Source organism: Trachemys scripta, chromosome 13 (assembly GCF_013100865.1).
Source record: "Trachemys scripta elegans isolate TJP31775 chromosome 13, CAS_Tse_1.0, whole genome shotgun sequence".
Lineage (NCBI taxonomy): Eukaryota > Metazoa > Chordata > Testudines > Emydidae > Trachemys > Trachemys scripta.
Window position 1 is genome coordinate 30,310,115 of NC_048310.1, and position 21,212 is coordinate 30,331,326.

Below are 21,212 nucleotides of genomic sequence, written 5' to 3' on the forward strand. Positions count from 1 at the left end.
GGCCGGCAATGCTGGGCGGGCCGGGGGTGGTCGGCCGGGGGCCAGGGCCGGCACCCCAGGGCCCGAGCCGACCCAGGCTGGAGCCGCCGGGGGGGCCAGCCTGGGCCGCACCTCCTCCCCCCACACACCCCCTTACCTGCCCAGGCTTCCCGCGAATTAAATGTTCGCGGGAAGCAGGGGAGGGGGCGGAGACTTTGGGGAGGGGGCGGAGTTGGGGCGGGGAGGGGCGGGGCTGGGGGCGGGGCCAGGGCCCCGTGGAGTGTCCTCCTTTTGGAGGCACAAAATATGGTAACCCTAGTCACTTTAGAAAAATGTAGGCCCTCGCTTTCTGCAGTTTAGGCCCTGCAATTAAATTTCACAAAGACCTTATCGGGAACTAGTGTAGGAAAATATATTACCCAACCTTTGTGTCCCCTTTCAAAATTAACTGGATTCTAAGCTTTCTTTGTACGAGTCCCTACAATCTGTTACAGCACCCCATCAGTATGCAATCCAAAACGGGGACAGCATTACACAGGAGAAGGAGGACAGGAAGAATGCATTAATTTGTATCTACTATAAAAGTAACATTTTTCTATCAAGAAACCTATTTTCCATTACCTTTATCTTAGGAAAGTAGCACTCTTTTTTATAAAGACACTTTCTGCCTCTCCAAGTCTGTACTGACAGACTGTAATTTCTTTCTCTGTGAGTTAAAAGTAGCAGGATCTATGAGAACTAGCCTACAAGTTTGGTACCTGAGTTCTCAACTAGCTTTTCCCCAGAAGAGATTACTCCAGCGCTCAGAGGTAATAAAAACTGACTAAAGAGGATCAGAACTACGTTACTGTATCGTAATCATTAAAGGGAAACAAAGAATTATAAAAACCATTTATGAAAACAGCAGCCCTAACACTCAGATGTATAAAATAGTGCACAGATATCCGTGTGGGATATTCCAGACAAGTGTATCTGAGATAAACAGCCTTTACACACTGTTATTTTCTACACCGTTAGATCCACCAACCCAGGCTGATGGGCTCTAAATAGCAGTTTCTTACAGCAAGATTAAGTGGAGCTAAACAGAAATCATTGCTTTCAGGATGTCATGGCTGAACACACAACTGCAGAGTCAAAAAAGTGTCCAGCTTGGTGTAACAAATCCATATGTTGCAGACAACAGTCACAATTACTAGGTAAATCACACAAACACACACACCTGCAGAGCTGGGATTGGAATCCCAGTGCTTCAGCTTGAAAACACAGCCATGTACCATTTGAGGTAAAGGAAAATCTCCCTGGCATGTAAGTCATAGTAAGTTCCTTTTCCTTTTTGTGGACCAGCCACCAGATGACAAAATGCAATCCTCTCTCACTCTGAGGGAGGGGGTAGGGGGAGAAAGAGAAAACTTATATTATGGTGGTAAAACAAAATGAAGACGACTAAATGGGCATTTGCAGATTTCCTTCCCCTCATCTCTCCAACCCCGAAGAGGCCACTTTCTTTGTGGAATGTACTTTGATCATCAGGCCAGAGATCCCTTCTGCAAGCATGCCTCCAAAATTCCTCCATTAATCCATCTGGGAATCAAAGTTGTACATCATGGCTCCTTTTTTAGGATCTCTTCACAGGATAAACAGATGATTTGATATTCTTAATTCTTATTCTCCCCCCCCCATCCCCAAATACAACTCACCCCTCTGACATATAAGGAGTAGCAAATACAATCGTATTATAAGTAGTGTTCAAGTGAAACCTAGAATAAACCCCATATCTCCCATTTATCACCATTTGGATGCCGTCAAAGCCTTAGAATCAAGCCTTTACTCCAACAACAAACTGAGCCATATTCTTAAGAAAGAGACCACAAGAAGATGGAGGAATTCCATCTAATGACCAGATAATTTTCCCCTGAACTGCACTAAAGAAGCAGTGTGGATTCTGAAGTACTAGCCTTTGTCCAAGCCTTCCTTAATAAATACTAATACCAATTAGTACTTAAATTTAAATTCGTGCTTAAATTAGAACTTTTCCATTTTACCTGTTGGAGAATACCCTCTGAATTCATAATAGATGATGAACAATGGATGATGGGTGGTGATGATGATGATGATAGAGTACCCAAATATATGACAGAAACCTCAAAAAGAAAATGAAGGCATGTCCTTGGCCCCAAAGAAATCTAAATCAGTCATGCACAACGTGTGAGACCTAAACAGTCAAGAGAGGGGAATAAAGGAGGGGAAAAGTGGGCTGACAATCATATAATGCAGTTACTTAGTAAGGCATATACACATCATGATAGTTTTTCTTTTCATTAATATTTTCTTTAGTTCCCCTCTCTTCCTGTAGGCTCGTGGCAGAAGTGAATTTTTAAGTATTGGAAAGTGGTGGACAGGATTTGCTTAGTGATCCCTTCTAAAATGAAGAAAAGAAATTGGAGGAAGCTTAAACTATCAATATCCCAACAAGAGGACTATGCTAGGAAATTATAAAATAATCTGATCTCTGATAAAAATAAATAAATACACAGCTACATATTTTTCTATGGAATTAGAGGGCAATACTGACAACGTGACACTAGGTTAGGAAAGGAAAAGGACCAGCATATCTCAGAGGATATAATCCTAATCACTATGAATAGTACAACTTCACCCACTTTGTGGGAGGTGGGAAATTTTTTATGGAAACTTCCCGTACACTAGTCTTAAAAAAGCAAAATCGATGCAAAACTCACAAGAAAATTCTAGCAAGTGCGCCATGGTATGAGTGATCATTTTATCTCTCTTCCAGGAATGTACAAAACTGAAAGAATTCTGATGTGCTGTTAGACAATGGATACAAGAGCCATTTCAAGAATCTCCAAATTCCATTAATTATGGTGTTAAGGCAATGTCCGGATTTACTGAAGTTAAACAAAGGCAGAAGAATCCTTGTAACTGAAGCCAAAAAATTGCACTTAATTACAATGGCTGCAAAAACAAATACCTACTATGCATATGAGGATGACAAGAATAAAACCATTAAATGAAATGGAACAATTTATGCCTGAATCAGATTAGCTAGTGGACTATTTGAGGATAGATGGTCATAATGGAATTAAGTAGTTCTAAATGTATCCTTGATATAACTTTTATAACAGTACATGTAGTTACTCTAACCTTTCACTTACATTGTCTCAACTCTGTTGTAATCCTTTACTTTTGTATCTGATAAACTATATGATCACTTGTGTGTGTGTATATATATATATATATATATATATAACCATCAACAGTTCTGTTTGCCTTCAATAAAAATATCAGTGACTACATTGTAACTAGAAAATGCTGAATAATTTGCTAGGCAAACAGAGTTTTTCCTGTCTCTGCCACACGCAAACTACCCATGTCAATGGTCAGGATGGATTTAAGTATCCAGCTTTCAATCCAAACATGGGGAAAGAACACTATTTCTTTATTGAAAATTGTACAGGATCAAACTCAGCCTGCAGTACCTAGGGTGGAATTCCTAGAATGCTTATGGACAAACCCTTCTGCATCTTGCAAACCACTTTTTACATTAGTGGAATCAGAGCTAAGGTGCGTCTATCCCTGTGGACTAAGAAAAGGGAAAGACACACACACACTGTGCTAATTTCCAGCTCTAATTACTTTCCACAAAACTAAGACAGTCTGACACAAACAGGGACAGCTGAACTCACACTCACTTCACATACCTCTGTGAAGAGTTATCTATTCTTTTCCACTGCCCAAATTAATGAGGGCTTCATTTCTTAAGGGCATAGCCTTAAAGAGTCATGAACACTTCCCAAACCTTGGAACTCAGGCTACTGATTTATAAACACCGCTAAAGGAACCATCTCTCCTGAGCCAACAACCACTTCAAGTTCCATGGACCATACCCTAAGATGATGTAAACCATTGAAGTTCAATTTTGAGCTCTGACAATTTGCACCAGCTGAAGATCTGCCCCATACCCATAAGAAGTGTCATCAGTAACAATCTAATGTAAGAAGGAAAATTCCTTTAATCTCTTTAGATAGATAGTTTCCTTCTAGGCTCCTGGATACTCCCCCCAGCAGGACACTATACAGTACTCTGGACCTGAGATAAATTCAGTGTGGAGAGAATAGTATTGTAGATAATCATCCCTCAGAGCAAAACTCAAGATGTTTCTAATTAAACAAGAATGTGATCCTTCCAAGTCCAGGGATGCCTGATAATCGCCCACAGCAGAGCCCTTGCAGTTTCCATTCATAATCATTCTTCACAACAAAACAAGTCACCTATTTGATCTAGGATTGGCCATCTACCTCCTATTATCTTTTAGAGATGGCAAAATAAATTAAGTAAATGATCGAGCATGCCTCCAGAGGAGAAACTGGTTTCTCTTCCGGGATACCAAGGAGATTATCTACCAGGCTTGACGTCATCTGTCTTTGTCTGTAATTCCCTCTCCTGTGTTATGAATGAACCAAGCGGGTGATGGAATCACTATAAATTACACAAAAAACATCTGTTAACTGCTGACTTCACACAGCAATCTGCAGAAATATCGGTTCATGCTTTCACTAGCCAGTTTAGCCTCCCTCCAGTCTGACAATGTGGACTCACAAAACAATACGGGTTGACCTGATTGCCCTCTAAAAAATTAATTTCCTTGAAATTCTGCACTGACGGTTGATGGATATTTCTAAAATCCTTCTGTTGCAGGTTCTGGATTATTGTCCCATCTTTGGTTTGCTTTGTCAAAGCAGATAACCTTTCTTGCTCCCACCAGATTAGCCAATCCTTCTGCTGGAACTCAGAACATCCTAGAATGCAGGGACACGTCACATGAGGCAATTCTGTATGTTTTATTGCTGTAGAAGAACATAATGGTTGTCGCTTCATAAAATAAGAACACAGGTCTTATGACTTAGTTTATAGCTGTATAGCCCATTTTCGTTACCAGGCAGATACATTGCTGCTGGTGGTGAGGCTGAGACATTGCATGTAGTTGTTGTTGTATGGAAGTTGGTGCTTTAACAGCCAGATGGATGGTTACTAACATTGTGCGATGATCTTGTAGCACAGATTATTGTCACAGATTCCATTTATTTTCCAAACAGCATCAGGGAGTGGCCTTAACTTCTCAGATCATGGATGCCTATGAACTGGGGGACTAGAACACAGGTCTGCGGAGCCTGGGATAGCTAATATTCCTACAGTACCCCTCCCCCCCGTTTAATTTTTCAGCAAGTTATTTATGAAGCTTCGATCAAATGTGAAAGTATGAGAACTATTTCTGTCTTCAACCTGCCAGAGATTCTCCATCAGAGAACTTACAGCTATGTGTGGGAGCATGATGTTATCCAGTTTCTCCTGCTCTTAGATTACTTTGGAAACCAGAGCTGGAGAAGAGGGAGTCACACGTTTTTGACAAATTTTAGCACAAAGTTCAGTGCTTTCTCTAGGTTAAATGTCTGGAAGAGTCATGATCCTTCTTTTCAGAATAAGAACTTCTAAGAGAAGAGCTTTTCTCCAAGAGAAAAAGTTCTGCGGTTGGAACAGAATAACTGCCTCTTCCCCTTCACTCACTACCACCCACACAGAGATGCATTGTCTGAAATCTTCTTCGTGTTTCTAAATTCAAGGATGTTAATGCAGCATCCGTGCTAACAACTTCGATAACCTGAACTACTAAAGTAAGGGAGAAGTGCTACAAATGTGAGCTCCCTTGCTCGGTACCAGAAGCTATCAGAATGAAAGAAGAAAAAGATTAATCAATTTTTTCCTTTTCTGTCTGGTTACCATCAATATTCTGTTTTTTGAATGAGGAGTTCTCCTTCTCTGGGAAGACGGCAGACATCCTCAGTCCCAGAAACTGCAGGTTTCAGAGCCTAGGAATACCAAAGACAAATCAACCTCAAAATTATTAACTGTAGGAACGCTCCCCAACCCTTCACTCCTTTATTTTCACCCTTCTTGCAGGTTCGCCACAGATATCTTCCTTTCTTAAAAAATATGGGGCCTTTTCAGAATTTTACGTAGACTGGTATGACTACCTCTTCACAAAGAAATGTGAAAGCAGGGAATGAAGGTGAGGAATGCAGCAGAAAGAAGTAGGGAAAAAGCATAAAAATAATGGTGAGAGGTATGAGATGGAGATGCTTGCTGTCAAAATTCTGGGCCAGATGTCAACAACGGAACTACCTGTCTCTCATCAAGAGCAGCTGCAACCCATCAATCTGGACTAGTGAATATGAAGGTCCAGAACTAATTTTACTCTACAGAAATTGTACACTCCTTTCTATTCTCATATTTATTTTAAATGAAAAAGTTTACATTTTGTGAGGAAGAAATGTAGTTGCAGGAGACAGCAAGGAATATGTCTGATGTCAGTTTTCATCCATGCAGAAAATAAATGAAACTCAAGTACTTTATATAGTTTGAGGCCGTAGAGATTCCTGTTACATTTTTGTGATTTCTAGACCCTATCCAACTCTTCTGATGTCCTTATTTTTTGTAATTTGGCCTATTATGAGTTGTTTGAGTCATAGAAACTCTGCAGGTGTATGAAGTCTAAAATAGCATAAAGCTCACACATCACATGAATCAAGCTCTTTATCATCACACCATACTGTTCATTTCTCATGATGAGATAACTTTTAAAAGCATCTATTTAGAAATAATTGTGCATATGCATATTGCCAAGCAGTATGAAATGTGATGCAGAGATGGCAAGCATTGAATAGGCCGGAAAGTCATATACAGTAGGTATATGGGAGACTAGGACCATAAGCATGCCATAAAAAATTCAATGACTCTAGAAAAGGCAAAGAAAGAGTCCTAACCCTTCACAATAAAAAGTAGCCTCTTACCACTTTTGTGGCGCTATGAAAGCTCATTTCAACTGAGTCAGAACCTTAAATTCGAATAACATTTTAAAAAAGGGACTATATAAAAAGTGTCATTTTCTGACTCAACAATTTTCATCTCTGTGTGCATAACAAGTCATCGCTGCAAACTTTTCTGAAGAATACGTTTATTTTATTCCTGTTAGTCCTACAGAGTCAACACATCTATATAAGTGAGGGAGCTGGATTCTTTTCTGGTTCACACATCATCATCAGAGTTGTTAAAGCACCAAATGCTGTGACCTTTACTCAAGCAGAACTCCTACTGACTAAAGATATGGGTATAGTAATATAGGCAAAAGACTTTCTAGACTATGTTGTGTCACCAGTAATCCAGTTCTGCAACTGGAAATTAGAACGAAATACTGCAGTCCTCACTCAAGCAGAACTCCCATATACTTCATAACATGGAAGACAGAAAGAGCCCTGTTTTATTTGCATTTAGTAAAAACATCTTGTTACTTAATGAGCAAATTAGATCTGCAAATCACTGTGACACAATAACCATGGAACCGCATAATGCCATTTTTACAGTGACTTTTCAGAGCAGAGCTAAATTTCAAGTAGAAAGTTCAAGACTCATCTCAAGCTTGCAAATTTGAACTATCCCACAAATGGCTTTGCATATGTACAGTGCCAAAGTAAATCTATGGTACCTAGTCATTTGTCTACCTCGCCATATCCTTCCATTTAGCATAACAAATATGATTTCCTTTTGTACAACTTGTTGCTAAACCCTGTGGGCTATATTTAGCCCTGGATTATGCTGTTTTTTACAGACATACCTCAGGCCTGGATGGTGAAAGTCTGCCTGGGTTTGGGGGAGTTAAAAGTAATTAAAGTGGCTGGTATGACCTAGAACCAGCCAACCCAGGTCAAAAGTGGGAAGCACTATCAGAGGTGAGGCATGACAACCGAAGAGTAGGTTGGTTCAGAACATTCCCCAGGCAGTATTTACTACTGTGAGCCAAAGATACAACATAAAACTGTCCTCTGCTAGCAAATCACCACCTGCCCTCACCAGACAAAAATCCTCATTCTCTTGAAGCAGCTCCTAATAATCTAGGGGTGCTGCTAGGCTCCCCCAGAGCCAGCCACAGTGAATCAAGTCATCTGCTCATATACAATTTAGAAAAGACTATTATATTAGAACTTTCCAAATCCCACATGAAGAATGCATAATTCTGTAGGGGAGTATCAGCTGAGTCCTTGGAGTAACAATTCTATATGTATATTCAACAAGCTACAGATGTTTTTTTTGTAAACATCTTCCATGAGTAATACAGCCCAGCTACTCTGAAATGTGCTTTTCAAATGCTGAAATCTAAAGACAAAGATACCAGAATAAAACAGAGGGCGTAAATTATCTGTTGTATATATTATGCCACAAACAACAGGTAGATCTCTGTCAAAAAAGCAACCATGCAAGCCTCTGTTTAGCTTAGAATGTCAGACTGCACCATCGGAAGTAATGTGTAATTCATCTATATACACTCATACGCTTGATACACATGCTTCTTGGGCCTAACTCTCAATCACACTAAAGCCCCATTACATCACTGTGGCAGAGGAAAGATGCCTTAAAGTGTGTATCTAAAAGAAATATTGGAAAGAAAGGAAAACAGGAGCACATGTTGCTTGACTTTATTTTAAAAAAAGCTTATACCACAAAGCATACATTGTTCTTCTGCAAAAAGTCAACCATGACAATTCATCATATTGTATATAGTTTTGCAAATTCTTAGAGCGTCACAGACTTCACAGTTACACACGTACAAGTATTTGTTTCCACTGAGATCCATGACTATATGCAACATAAATGTTTCATGTTGTAGGCCCAAGTTGTGCTCTCATATATGTTTGTAATTTATACTGAAGTAACTAGGACTTAAGTGCCCATATCTAGGGCAGAAGTTGACTTGTAACTGTTTAAGTGTAAGGTTAAAGTGTTTCTAACCATCTTAAACAATGCAATAGAAAGAAACTCCATCCTGCGTTACGGTGAGAAACCACAACCACAGAGTGTGTTACTACTACCTATCGGTGAAATTATATCTCTGTAGTTAGTACATAGTTTCTTGTCTATTAGTAGTAGTATTGTATCTTTATGCTTACAGGTTAAAGACCTAACAAAGTTATTCTTTTAAAAATTCTATTTTCTAAAGCATACTGAATATCAATTTTCCAATACCTAAATAACACTTAACTTAATTAAATTCAATACTGTTTATTCTACCAACTTGAAACTGCTTAAAAAAAAAAAAAAGACAAACCTCTGCCAATCAGAAACTAGCTTATGACTAAAAGTATAATTTAATTTAACAAATATGCTTTTATGAATAAGACAGAGTATGCCAATTTCCTAAACCATCTGAAACGCAGCTATTTATAAAAGCAGCATGAGAACTATAAATAGAGTAACTGTAAAAGAGCTCAGTCATGAGATAAATATCTTCTGCTTTGAAAATAAGCAGCTCTTCTCTGCTGCTCAGTCAATTTTTGCACAATTATCATAAAATATTTCACATTAAAATTAGGCATCTAAATCAATGTTTAGGTATTTAAATATGCCCCAATCCTACAAACACTTACATATGTGACTGACTTTACACATGCAAGTTATCCCATTGATCTTAATGGGATTACTCATGCACATAAAATTGTTCACATGTGTGTTTGCAGGGATTAAATATGGATTCAGGTGCCTAACTTCAGGTACCCAGTTTTGAAATGTTTGCTAATTTTCTTACGCTCTCTCTTTTTCTTTTTAAACTACTTGATTTCAATGCAAATGGCGTGCCCATTCTCAGTGTTAAATAGAACCCCCAAGTTTCAGGATCACCAGTAGAAGTGCAAATGAGAACGTCTGGTTTTTATACCAGGTGTGAAGAGTTTGTTTCATAAAAGGGACCAAGTGACCTTCTCCGTTGGATCATATGAACTGGAACCATAAACTCCCTAAACATTAAATCTCATCAAATGAGGGTCAATCCATCCTCATCATCATATCCACTCATTATAGTCCACACCCGAACACAATCTATGAACTTCATACCCTCATATCTCAATGTCTGTACTTTGACCCATCAACCTTTTACCTCCAATCGGGGATATTGCAGATTATGTATTCCTCATGCCACCTGATCTTAAGCCAAACTTTGCACCCTCGATAATCTGTATGTTATTCCCTGATAACCAGAAACTTCTATGCTCAAACTCTGTTCACAATTTTTTTTATCATCATCATCTTAATAAAATTTTAAAAGCAGTTTCACAACAACAACAAAAGGATTTGCAATTACTGTTTGAAAGGGAAAGTAGCTTTCAAACTGAAAATTACATGTAAACTTTACTATTGTTTTACTTTAGTGTATAAGAGACATCCACAAAAGCTCAACCCATAAGAAGGCACTCACTCCAAAAACTGGGTGCATTTTTCAGTAAAATAGGAAAGGACAATTGACTTTGTAATACAGGTAGCTATGCACTTCTGAATCTCGTTTACACATGTATCTTTACTTATGTGGTAGTTCCATTAAGATGTCTTAGTGGTGAGAGTTAACTGAAGATAAGAAAATGCAGATGTAAAGGTATTGAGGCCCAAATCATTCATTTTATACATTAATGGGGAGAAAGAGAAGGAGAGATGTACCATTGCCTCTCCACAGCAACTTCCAGGACCAGCAGCTGATGAGATCCAAACCAAAACAGTTGCAGTATCCAGGAAGAGAACTCAAACAGATCCCTGCTTCTAGCAGTTGCCCAGTCGCACACTAACATACCTTTCTTTACCTTCTGTGTATGCTACATCCACCTCTCCTTCACCAGAGTTAGCTCTTGGCTATCCCTGTGCAAACTTGTGGCTAAGAGGAATAATGCAGGGTCAAGATGAACCACACATTGAGAAGGATTCTACTTTGCGGTAGCAAAAACAAAATACTGAGTTGCAAATTATTTTTCCCATGAAACACCAAGAATTGGCCCGATCTCGTGCCCATATATGTCAATGAAACAATTCCCACATTGGATCAGACCTAAATGAGTATAAACAAAGTTAAAACCCAAAAATGCTCGTGAAAGGAAACACACTGTATTTCTATCCAAGAAATCTTATATCAGCTTAAAGGGGCACAGTCAACTTGAATTTTTTTTTAATTGACCAATTTCAAAAATTCCTGTTTGACAGAGAACCGCCTAATAATAGGTCTTAATTTTGGGGGGGGGGGGGGGAAGAAGAGGAGGAGAGGAAATTATTAAACTTTATAGGAGGGTTTTCTGCTCCCATGCTGATGTTTATAAGGGGTCGCTCACAAATGAGAAATGGACCAGCTAACTGACTATGCAGGGGAAATAGTGAAAATGACTTTATATATACACCAAGTGTTGTCAAATAAACCATCTATTTTGATATGAAAACTGCAAATCTGAGAAGTAATTCTAGAATAATTGATTTTTCCCCTCTGTTATTACAAGTTCAATATTTGTATTAAATTTCTGTATTTTTCAATATGTTGTTTTCATTTCAAGTAGACAGAACACACAAAAAATAGCATTTGGATTTGGGCTGACAAGCGCTAGGACACAAGGAAACATATGAAATGGTAACCTTATTATAAAAATAATCATTTAATAATGGGCAAACATGATCTCATCAAAGGCTTCATCTTAATTTAACAATCATAGAGACCAGAAGGTTCTTGTGTGACTTTGTTATCTAAATTCCTGATTCGTTTTTCTCCCTGGAGTTCTCAATTTTGGTAGAAATCATCTCCAAGATACTAGGGTGACTGGCACTCTATAAATACATAAGATAGAGAGGTAACAGTATGGACAACTGCTATCAGATAAGAGTTTTAAGCATCTGAGTACTCAGTCTTGCCATTACATATTTGGCTGCATATTGTCAGTGCAGTACCCAATTTTACATCATGCTGTAAACAGCAATGGGAGTCTACAGATCAAAAGGGCATATTGTGCACTTAAGATCTTGATTGTGCAAACATTTAGGCATTTGAATAATCCCACTGAATTATCTATTTTATGTCTACATAACTTGGGTGTTTTTATAGTGTTACTGAATTCAATGAAACTACTCAAATCCATTATTAGTAACACTAATAATAATAAAGCTCAAAAACTTGTCCCTTCCACCAAGAGAAATTGGTCCACTTAAAAGATATTACCTCACCCCACCTTGTCTGTCTCATATCCTGGGCCAACAAGGCTACAACACAACAAATCAGTAATAATTATAATATTTACATTGCAATAAGTACCACCTAAAGGCTACAACCAGTTTGGCCTATTGTGCTAGGCACTGTGCAAAAATATAATACAGTAGAAACTCAGTTACGAACACCTCAGGAATGAAGGCTGTTCATAACTCTGAAACGTTGGTAACTCTGAATAAAACATTATGGTTGTTCTTTCAAAAATTTACAACTGAACATTGACTTAATACAGCTTTGAAACTTTACTATGCAGAAGAAAAATGCTACTTACCCTATTTTTTTTAGTAGTTTACATTTAACACAGTACTATACTGTATTTGGGGGTTTTTTTTGGGGGGGGGGGGAGGAGGAGGTCCTCTGCTACTGCCTGATTGCATACTTCCAGTTCCAAATGAGGTGTGTGGTTGACTGGTTAGTTCGTAACTCTGAGATTCTACTGTAAATGGCAGTCCCAGCCATTGTGGTGGAATGTAAACGATTACCTGTAATATTGCTACCAAAATTTCACCTCACTTCCTCAGTAGCACTGAACGTGACCATTTTATATCAAAGAATAATATTTAAAGTAAACAATCTTATGAGAACAGGTCTCAAAAGGATATTTAAAAATAATTTTCCCCGTTCTTGGAAATATTTTTATGAGAATAAATTTGTTACAAACTATCACTTCATATTTTTAAATGATACCTGTTTGGGCTTTTCATATGCCATAGTAAACATACTTCAGAAAACCTTTAACAATAAACTATCGCACTTTACTTTTCTTACACGATTGTACTTCATTAAAAGTCCTTGCTGATTAAATTGTAATTAGTTGTAATGAAACTTGCTGCCAAATCATTAAGAGAAAACAGCTTCTGCTATGTTAACTGTTTTTAAAACCAATTTCTCCCTGTGTCATACATACAAATGGTTTATTCAATACAGAAGTTGCATTATTTGAACAAAAAAATTATACATTGCACAATCCAATTAGTGTCACCACTATGTACAAGCTCCTTCAAAACAACATAGTCCTTTGTAAAGTTGCTGCCCTTGACATTTAGGGGGCTTGTTTTCTAAGCTAGCTGTTCAAGAAGACTCAAGTCATGAAAAGCTGTAGATCATTCTTCAGAAAGACAACATACTGTAAGAGGTAGTGATGGCACAAACGGTAATTTTTATTCTACTTTTGGATTTTCACTGTTCCTCATGAAGCCTATATTAGTAAAGCACACTGGCTTGACAAAGGTTTCAGTGATATCAGAATTCATGCCTCTTTGGAGCAAAGGGAATCTCAGATGGAATATTCTTGGTCCCCAGAGGTCGGGGACACATTTTGCACTATTCTGTTGTTCCCCACAGAAGTTGCCTGTACAGTGCTGAAATGCTGACAGATCTGTTTACCATTTTGGGCAAGTGAAAGTTCAGTAAATTTGTCAGCTGTCCAGGAGTTTCACTGAACTATACTAGTGATAAAATGGTAATCCAAAAAGAGGTGATAAGGGGAGAGATCACAGACCCTTATTTGGATTGTCCCCCATCTCATAACCACTGTCTTTAGATAAGTTGTCTGGGACATGTGGTGAAACCTATGTTTATATGATCAGCATAAACATGACTGAGCAGCAATAGAGTGTTACAGACAACTTAAAACTCATATTTCTCTCTGAAAACGCACACTGCTGCATAGGTCTTAAGGCATTCAGCTTATGTGCCCGGGGTCCTCAGCCACCAAAAGGAAACAGAGTTTTCCTTTCATTCACTACTGTACAGCCAGACTAAAGGCTCCCCATGACCCAGGCTACTGCTGTCTCTTCTCTACCTCTATTAAAATATAGGATAAACTCATTGTTAAACCTATAAGTTACAAGATATTTCAGCCCAAAACGTCAAACTCTGGCATCGAAATATGGATTTTGGTGCCTAAATGTAGGCACCCAAATTTGAAATTTTTGACCTTCAAGAGCATCTGTATGGAATAAATACACTGTATTTCAATAAAAATGTAAACTGTTAAATAATACAGCAAATTTTGTTCAGTTCTAATATGATAACTCACTTAAGCACCAGGAGAATTTTTTTTGGTTTGTTTTTTTTAAAAGCACCATGAGAATTGTGGCTGCTATACAGACTTCCTTATTCTCTATGACAAAAAGTTCCATAAACATTTTCAGTTCAAGGCATGTAATCTATTCAATAACTGGAAAAAGTTTATTTAGAAAAAAAAAACACATTATACTATAGCCTACATCCAAAATTACTTTCTATCAGCAGAACCATAAAAGGGAGCAAGACAGAAGCAGATTGTGTAACAGCTGGTGTCTTTCAACTTTTAATAATTTTTTTACAACTCTTTTATGGTGATTTTTTTAGTGCATATAAATATAACAGACCTGAACTAGAATGAGGCATTCTGCAGTCCCTCATACAATTCTACCAAATCAGAGATGGGTCTCCTCCTTGAGAACCACCAGCAGTCCTAACACACAGAGGGGCAGGTTATGTACTTTGATTACCCAACTACCGTCACAACTGTATGGAAAATTTATGAATTACTGTCCCAATCCTGAAAAGCATTTAAGCACATACTTCACTTTAAATTTGTAACTAATCATATTGAAGTAAATGAGATCTAGTATGGACCAGATAAGGCACTGGTCTAAATTCTTGGTTCTATTCCTGGCTATGCTGGTGACCTTGGACAAATCACTTCACCTTTCTGTGCCTCTGTTTCACCTATTGCTCTTTAGCTATTTATTTTGTAAGCCCTTTGGAGCATACTATGTGCTTGTACTGTGCCTCGCAAAATAGAATCCTAATTTAGAAATATCTAGAAGCTACTATAATACAAATAATAATACTTGGACTATTCTAGTACTTGAAGTTAAACTTAGGCCCCTCCTGCAGTGTATTTAAGCACATCTCATTTCCAAAACTAATAGTCTTCGAAATCAAGGTGCTACCCCTTGGAAATAATTACCACAACACTGAGTAACCAACAGGGTGACATTAAGCTTGAGAGTAGCAACTGTTAGAGACTGTTCTGGTGGAAGAAATCAAGTTAGCCTTCTTGTGTACTGCATACCTGCAGATTCAGGGTTAGGTTGTGACGTTTATGCCAGAGCTCTGTTTAGGGGTAGGCAGAGTCACATGGCCTCCAGAGGAGTGACAGAGAGATTGTCCCTTAGGCGGAGGGTGAGAGCATTATGTTAGAGTGAGAATTCTGCTCCAATGATTATCTTTATAGTGTATTTACCCAACATCAGTGCTTGTGTTGAAATTTTTAGACATCATAACTCAACAATTAATTTGCAGTGGCTGACTCATGAATCGTCAACTACACTTTTTAATCATACTGGCAATATTTTCATAGAAACTGTGTTGTTTATGCAGTGATATGTTCCAACATGAAACCATTTTACTTGTAATCACACAATTTTTTCCACAGCAACTCAATTGTCACAGGTAATGTCATTGGCACATTACAAAAAGAATATGAATACAGATTGTAACAATGAGGCAGAGTGGTCCAGTGGACAGGGAACTCAGCTGGGAGTCTTAAAGACCTGGGATGAAACCATGGCCACATTGAAGTCAATAGGAGATGTACCATTGACTTCAATGGTGCCAGGATTTCACCATTGAGTTATATGCTTTCAATTGAGCCCAGTGACTAAAATAGTTTATTTTGCCTAAGCATATCTGGGGGGAGTGGGAGGGGGAAATGCTTCAAAACTAAACTTAATAAGAAAAAATATATGCTTCATTTCAAGTTAAGGCCAGAAGAGCTCATTGTGATTGTCTAGTCTAACCTTCGTTTGTGAACTCTGTTTTTAAGGGGTGGGGAGTATATTTTCCATGCAGGAGAGTAACTACTAGGTGAGCTATTTAGTATAGGCAGAAGTCGAATCTAACTTACTATAGAACAGGAGCCTCCCTTCTAGGAACTCAATCAGAGATTGCACTTCTGTTCTTGAAACACCTGCACAGTATGCTATTGCTTTCCAGACTGATCCTTACGGGAAATGATACCTACCAATCCCAATAACATCTCTAGGAACTGTGGGTGCACACATCCGCTCACGATCAGGCCCTTAACATGCAAAGCTTTATCTGTAACAACTCACACAATGTAGATCTATTACAAGTTCTCCTCTGGTCATAAAAACGTCTTCTGCTATAGGCTGAAGCTTGGCCTACTAGTCTTTACCAAAACTGTGTTAACAAGTACAGAAAAATGGAACTTGCATTAGGTTTTCCAAAAATCTTACAGGTCAAGAAGTTGGTTACTTCTAATGTTTGCTGTATATGTGCACTATTTCCTTTCCTGCCCACAATAAAAATGTATTGAGTATGGTGATTTTAGATGTGAACTTTATGTGCATGTGCACCAACTGAGTTTACACAACAAACTTCTGGTTTTGGAGCTATTCAAGATTTTGGATTTAACAATCACTGAATCAAAAAGAATTTACACAGTATCTGTAGTGGCTCCTGAAATAAGTACATGAGGTGTATAATACATAAAAATGTTAATGAATAAATAAATTTATGTCAAGTAAATTACTCAGGTTTTCAAAATTAGTTGGTGTACCAAACAACAGTGCATATTTACTAGGCATTTTAGCATTTCTGAAGCCTTTAACAGCATTCAAAGCTTGACACTCGTGTTATCTTCATTCACGTTTTCTTTTAATATTAACAATTAACAAAGCAGCATTCCAATATTCTCCGTGTTGGATTCGCTGAGAGCATGCGCAACGTGTGAGTCATGTACATTTCCCGGGAAGTCTGTTCTACATCTCCCAGTGAAAGTATATCTATGATTTGAATAGCAAGGCAGCCCCCCAAAAAAGCACTCACAACCTTCAACATTGCAGCAATTGAAGTTAGAATTATTATTTGAAGAGGAATAGAAAAGTATACTTGTGATATCCACTTGTATGTTATTTTTTCATGAGAAAGTTTCTCCATACTCAAATATTGTTCCATCCATTTATTTTGATCCCAAATTATTTCTCCCTTAAAGTGATCTCTGTGTTTCCTCAAACTTTAAGGAGGCATTCACAAAGGATTCTAGAATCAGAGTTAACGTAAGTTAATACTTCGTGCAGCACCCTTTCTTTCCCCAACATTTCATATAGTACATCACAAAAGGCCCCAGAGGTTGGGCAAACACAGCACCAGGAAAAACACAGTGTGAAAGGGATCTTTATGTGCATGTGAGAGGGCCCAGTGCTAATAGCTCAATGTGCTATTGACACACAGCAGTGCAAACAGCTAAGTCTTTTTCAAAATAGCATGAGTCACAGTATCATTCTTAAACTTCACATTTTCCAGATTTTGGTAATTTGTGAAACAAACTGTCTTGATATTATTTAAACACATATTTTGTAAATAAATTGAGCCACTGGGTTCCAAAGTGGTAGCCGTGTTAGTCTGTATCAGCAAAAACAACGAGGAGTCCTTGTGGCACCTTAGAGACTAACAAATTTATTTGGGCATAAGCTTTCGTGGGCTACAACCCACTGGGGAACATCTACTCCTTCTGACTAACAACATCTGTTCTGAAATCCATACAAGCCACAAGAAAGGTGTGAAAAACAAATACAGTAAGCAGTACTGCAACTTCGTTGACAGTATCCAAATCAAAATGTTTATTCCCTTTTAAAGTTAGCAGCTGAGGTACATAAACCTCTAGATAATCCTCCACTTTGTAATAATCCTTTACTTAGAGACTCGATAAAACTGATCTGAAATAATCTGAAAGAACGAGTTATTAGAATAATGTCTTTCTTTCCCCCACAACAGAGATGCACTGTCTTGAAGCACCATTTCCATCCGAACTCTGCTATAACATAACACTGGGAGCAGAAGTGGGTCCAGCCCATGGAAAACTTCAGAAGTGCTGGCCCTGGATAGAAATCCCACTCTGCTACTACGGACTCAAAGAAGCTGTCCATTGTTTCCCGACATGCGGGGGGAAAGCAGCGCATCTGAAAGTTATATTTAAAAAAAACTAAACAAGATCCTTTACCCAGATGAAAACTTGGTTCCTTAGTAATTCTCTTGTGGCCAATGAAACGCTACAAGCGGTAACATGATGTAGCTGTTCAAAGTGTAACACATTTGCGTTTACAGATGTAAATGCACCATTACAAAGCTGTGCCTTTCAGACTGGGGGGAGATAGAAATATTCTCACAGAGCAAAAATCACAGCGGCTCTCTCCATCAATGCGTGCCGGGGGGGGGGGGGGAAAGTGAGCATTTAAACTTTTTAAGGACATTGTGTCCCATTTCGCAGTTTCGAAAAGTAAGTTTTAACCTTCTGGATCAGTACTTAAAATCCCCACCTCCTGATATATACACACACACACACACCGGCATACACCAAACTCTAATACATACAGAGATAAGCAATATAACAACAACCTGAAGAATAATGAATAAGAACAGAAATGTTCACCTTGTTGTAGCTGTAGTAACCCAAACACTGGGCAAAGTCCAGATTGGAAGGGTCTCCTGCAGCTGGGTAAAATCTTACATCCATGCTGGGGGTGGTTTTGGTCCAAGAAGTGCACTTCGAGAAAAGCGCTGGGAGGTTATAACAGATCCACCTTCAGCTCCCTTCCCTGGATCTCTGCTTCAGGGAAAGGACCAAGTTGCTGGAGCTAGCGAGGGAGCCGAATCTTCCTTTGAGGCAAGGGGGACAGACAAGGGAAGGGACCGAGGGAGAGAAGAAAGAGGTGGTGGGAAAGTGCAGGTAAACAAGGGAGAGGGAGGAGGTGGAGCAGCCCAGGTAGGTGTCTCTCTCTGCCGGGGCGGGGAGGCAGGAGGGGCTGTTATTTTTTGAAAAAGCTCAGTGCCAAGCCACAGGGTTTGCCTCTGCCTTCGGGAGCAGCTGTACACAAAGAAGCCACGCGCCCGGCGCTGATACAGCAGCGGCTCTCCCCGCGGCGCCCTGCCTGCCCCAGGAAGGGGCTCGCCGGCCAGAGGGGGAACAAAAGGCTGCCCCGCTGGCTCACCCCTCTGCCCGCAGACAATCCAAGCCTGGCTGCAAGGCAAGCGGGAGAGAAAGAGCTGCCCAGCCCCGCTGTCCGGGAGGGGGGTGAAGCCAGGCTGGGTGGGGTGGGGGAGGGCGCTGGCGAGGGGGGAGGGCTCCCACCCCCCCTCGGCTACACTGAGGGGAGTTCAAAGTGCTGGAGAAGCAGAGGAGCCGCCGCTGCTGCCGCTACTGGCACCGCTCCCCAGGAGGGATGAATAAGTGAAGCGGGTGGAACAAGGGACTGGGGCCCCTCCCCGCGCCCGCGCTCCCACCCCTCCCACGGCGAGCAGCTGGCGCTCCCTGCGCCCCGGCTGCCTGCCTGCCTGCCTGCCAGCCAGCCAGCGCTCCTCCACCCGGAGCCCGGCGCGCACTCGCCGGGCATGCCCCCGTGCGCACGCCCCGCCGGACTACAGCACACTGCGCGCGCACCGGGGGACAGTGCGCACGCACGCACCCATGCGGAGCACGCACACTGGGTGCACACTCGGTGAGCATGGACAGGGTCAATAGGTTGCACAGACACCTGCACACCCACAGCTACATACAGAGCGGAGACCCAGCCAAAAAGTGCCCAGAGGACACTGCACATCCATCCCTGGAGTGCCTAGGCAGTGCCACACAATGTTTGCACAGCTATACACACCCCCTGCTCACAGAATACAGTGCGTGCACCTACCCCAGCCAATACCAAGTGTGGAGTGAATAGAGAAAGCCCAGTGCTTGCACACAGTCACATATACAGGGTACAGCACATACCCATGTGCACGCACAGTCACAAATACAATGCACAGGGCTTAAAGCTACAGTTGAAGTGTTATATAAATGCTTAAAATATTAACAATGCGCAAACAGTGCCCAATGTGCATACTGTGAACACATAAATGCGCACAAGAAGCAAAGTGCATACAGACTGGACACACAGCTACACATGCAAGTGTACATAACCTACTTAAGGTAAACATTATAATGCAAAGTTCATGCAAAGTGTACAATGCATGCATACACACATAGTGAACAGTTTGTACATATATACACACATGCCTACCCCTCTCCATTGCTCTGATCCATTCTCCCCTTTCCCCACATATATTCCTCAATTTCCCTTAATCCACATGCCCATGTCTTCCCCACCTCTTTGAGTCCTTCCTGCTCCTCCGTTTCCCCCCTTGTTTTTAGTTGTCTTGTACTCATCCACCACTCTAGGACTCCCAGAGCAGACTGCAGTTTCCCTAGCAAGATCTACTCCTTCTTTCCTTCCTTCCTCCTCAACACTTTCCATATCTTGTATCTAGAGACACAAGACCATTATTCACTTGAAAAAATTCTAATAATTTTCCATACTATTTCCTTTAGTTTGTTTTCATTTGACAAACTTTCTTTCCTTCTTATTTATTTTTGGTCTTCTTTTGTATTCAAAAGGTATTCCAATAACTGGATGTAACCGGACCTTTCAATTCCTGTCCTATTTTCTTGAAAGATTGTAGGTGAGTAACTTCCACCACTGCATTTTTTTAAATTGCAGCTTATTTTGTAATGTACTTTATTGATTCATAGTGATATCTTGCTAGCTGAACCTGGAAGTAGAAGAAAGAAAAAGATTCTGCTAGCATAATATCACACTAAGGCTTTAAAACATAATAGCCTGCTCACAAAAGCTAGCTAGCTCTCTCTCTCTCTCTCTCTCTCTCTCTCAAATTCTTTGGAAGCCAATGTGAAAGGGAGAACAGTAATCCAAATATGTTTACTCAACCATAGTCACCACATTATTGGATCTGCTGTCACAATAGAGATCTATGGAGGCTTTTGTATCCCAAAAATGTTAGCCACAGAACTTTTAAACAAGACCCTGTATGGTAGCATTCATATTTCTGTACAGTTGTTGTAGGAAAGGGACATGTCTTATACATCTGCTCATTTTACCCTTCATAAAACCAGATGACAGGAAAATAAAGGGTGCTTGTGACCCCAGACTGTGAAGGAGCCAGGACAGAGAAAAGATGGGTCTGTGGATCCAAAAGAAGGCTGCCCCTCCTCTCCTAACTTCCAGCAGTTAGGAAGCCGAGGCAGCCTATC

The 21,212-nt window shown here is 39.9% G+C and overlaps 1 protein-coding gene across 1 annotated transcript in view; it reads right to left on the reverse strand.

Moving 5' to 3' along the window:
- TOX3 (TOX high mobility group box family member 3) overlaps positions 1-19,215 on the reverse strand; it is a 90,021-nt gene extending 70,806 nt beyond the window's left edge. Inside the window, exon 1 of the mRNA XM_034788801.1 lies at positions 18,561-19,215. Coding sequence (XP_034644692.1) covers positions 18,561-18,644 — 84 coding nt within the window. The 5' untranslated portion in view covers positions 18,645-19,215. The remainder of the gene's footprint in view (positions 1-18,560) is intronic.
- Between the last annotated feature and the right edge of the window lie 1,997 nt (positions 19,216-21,212).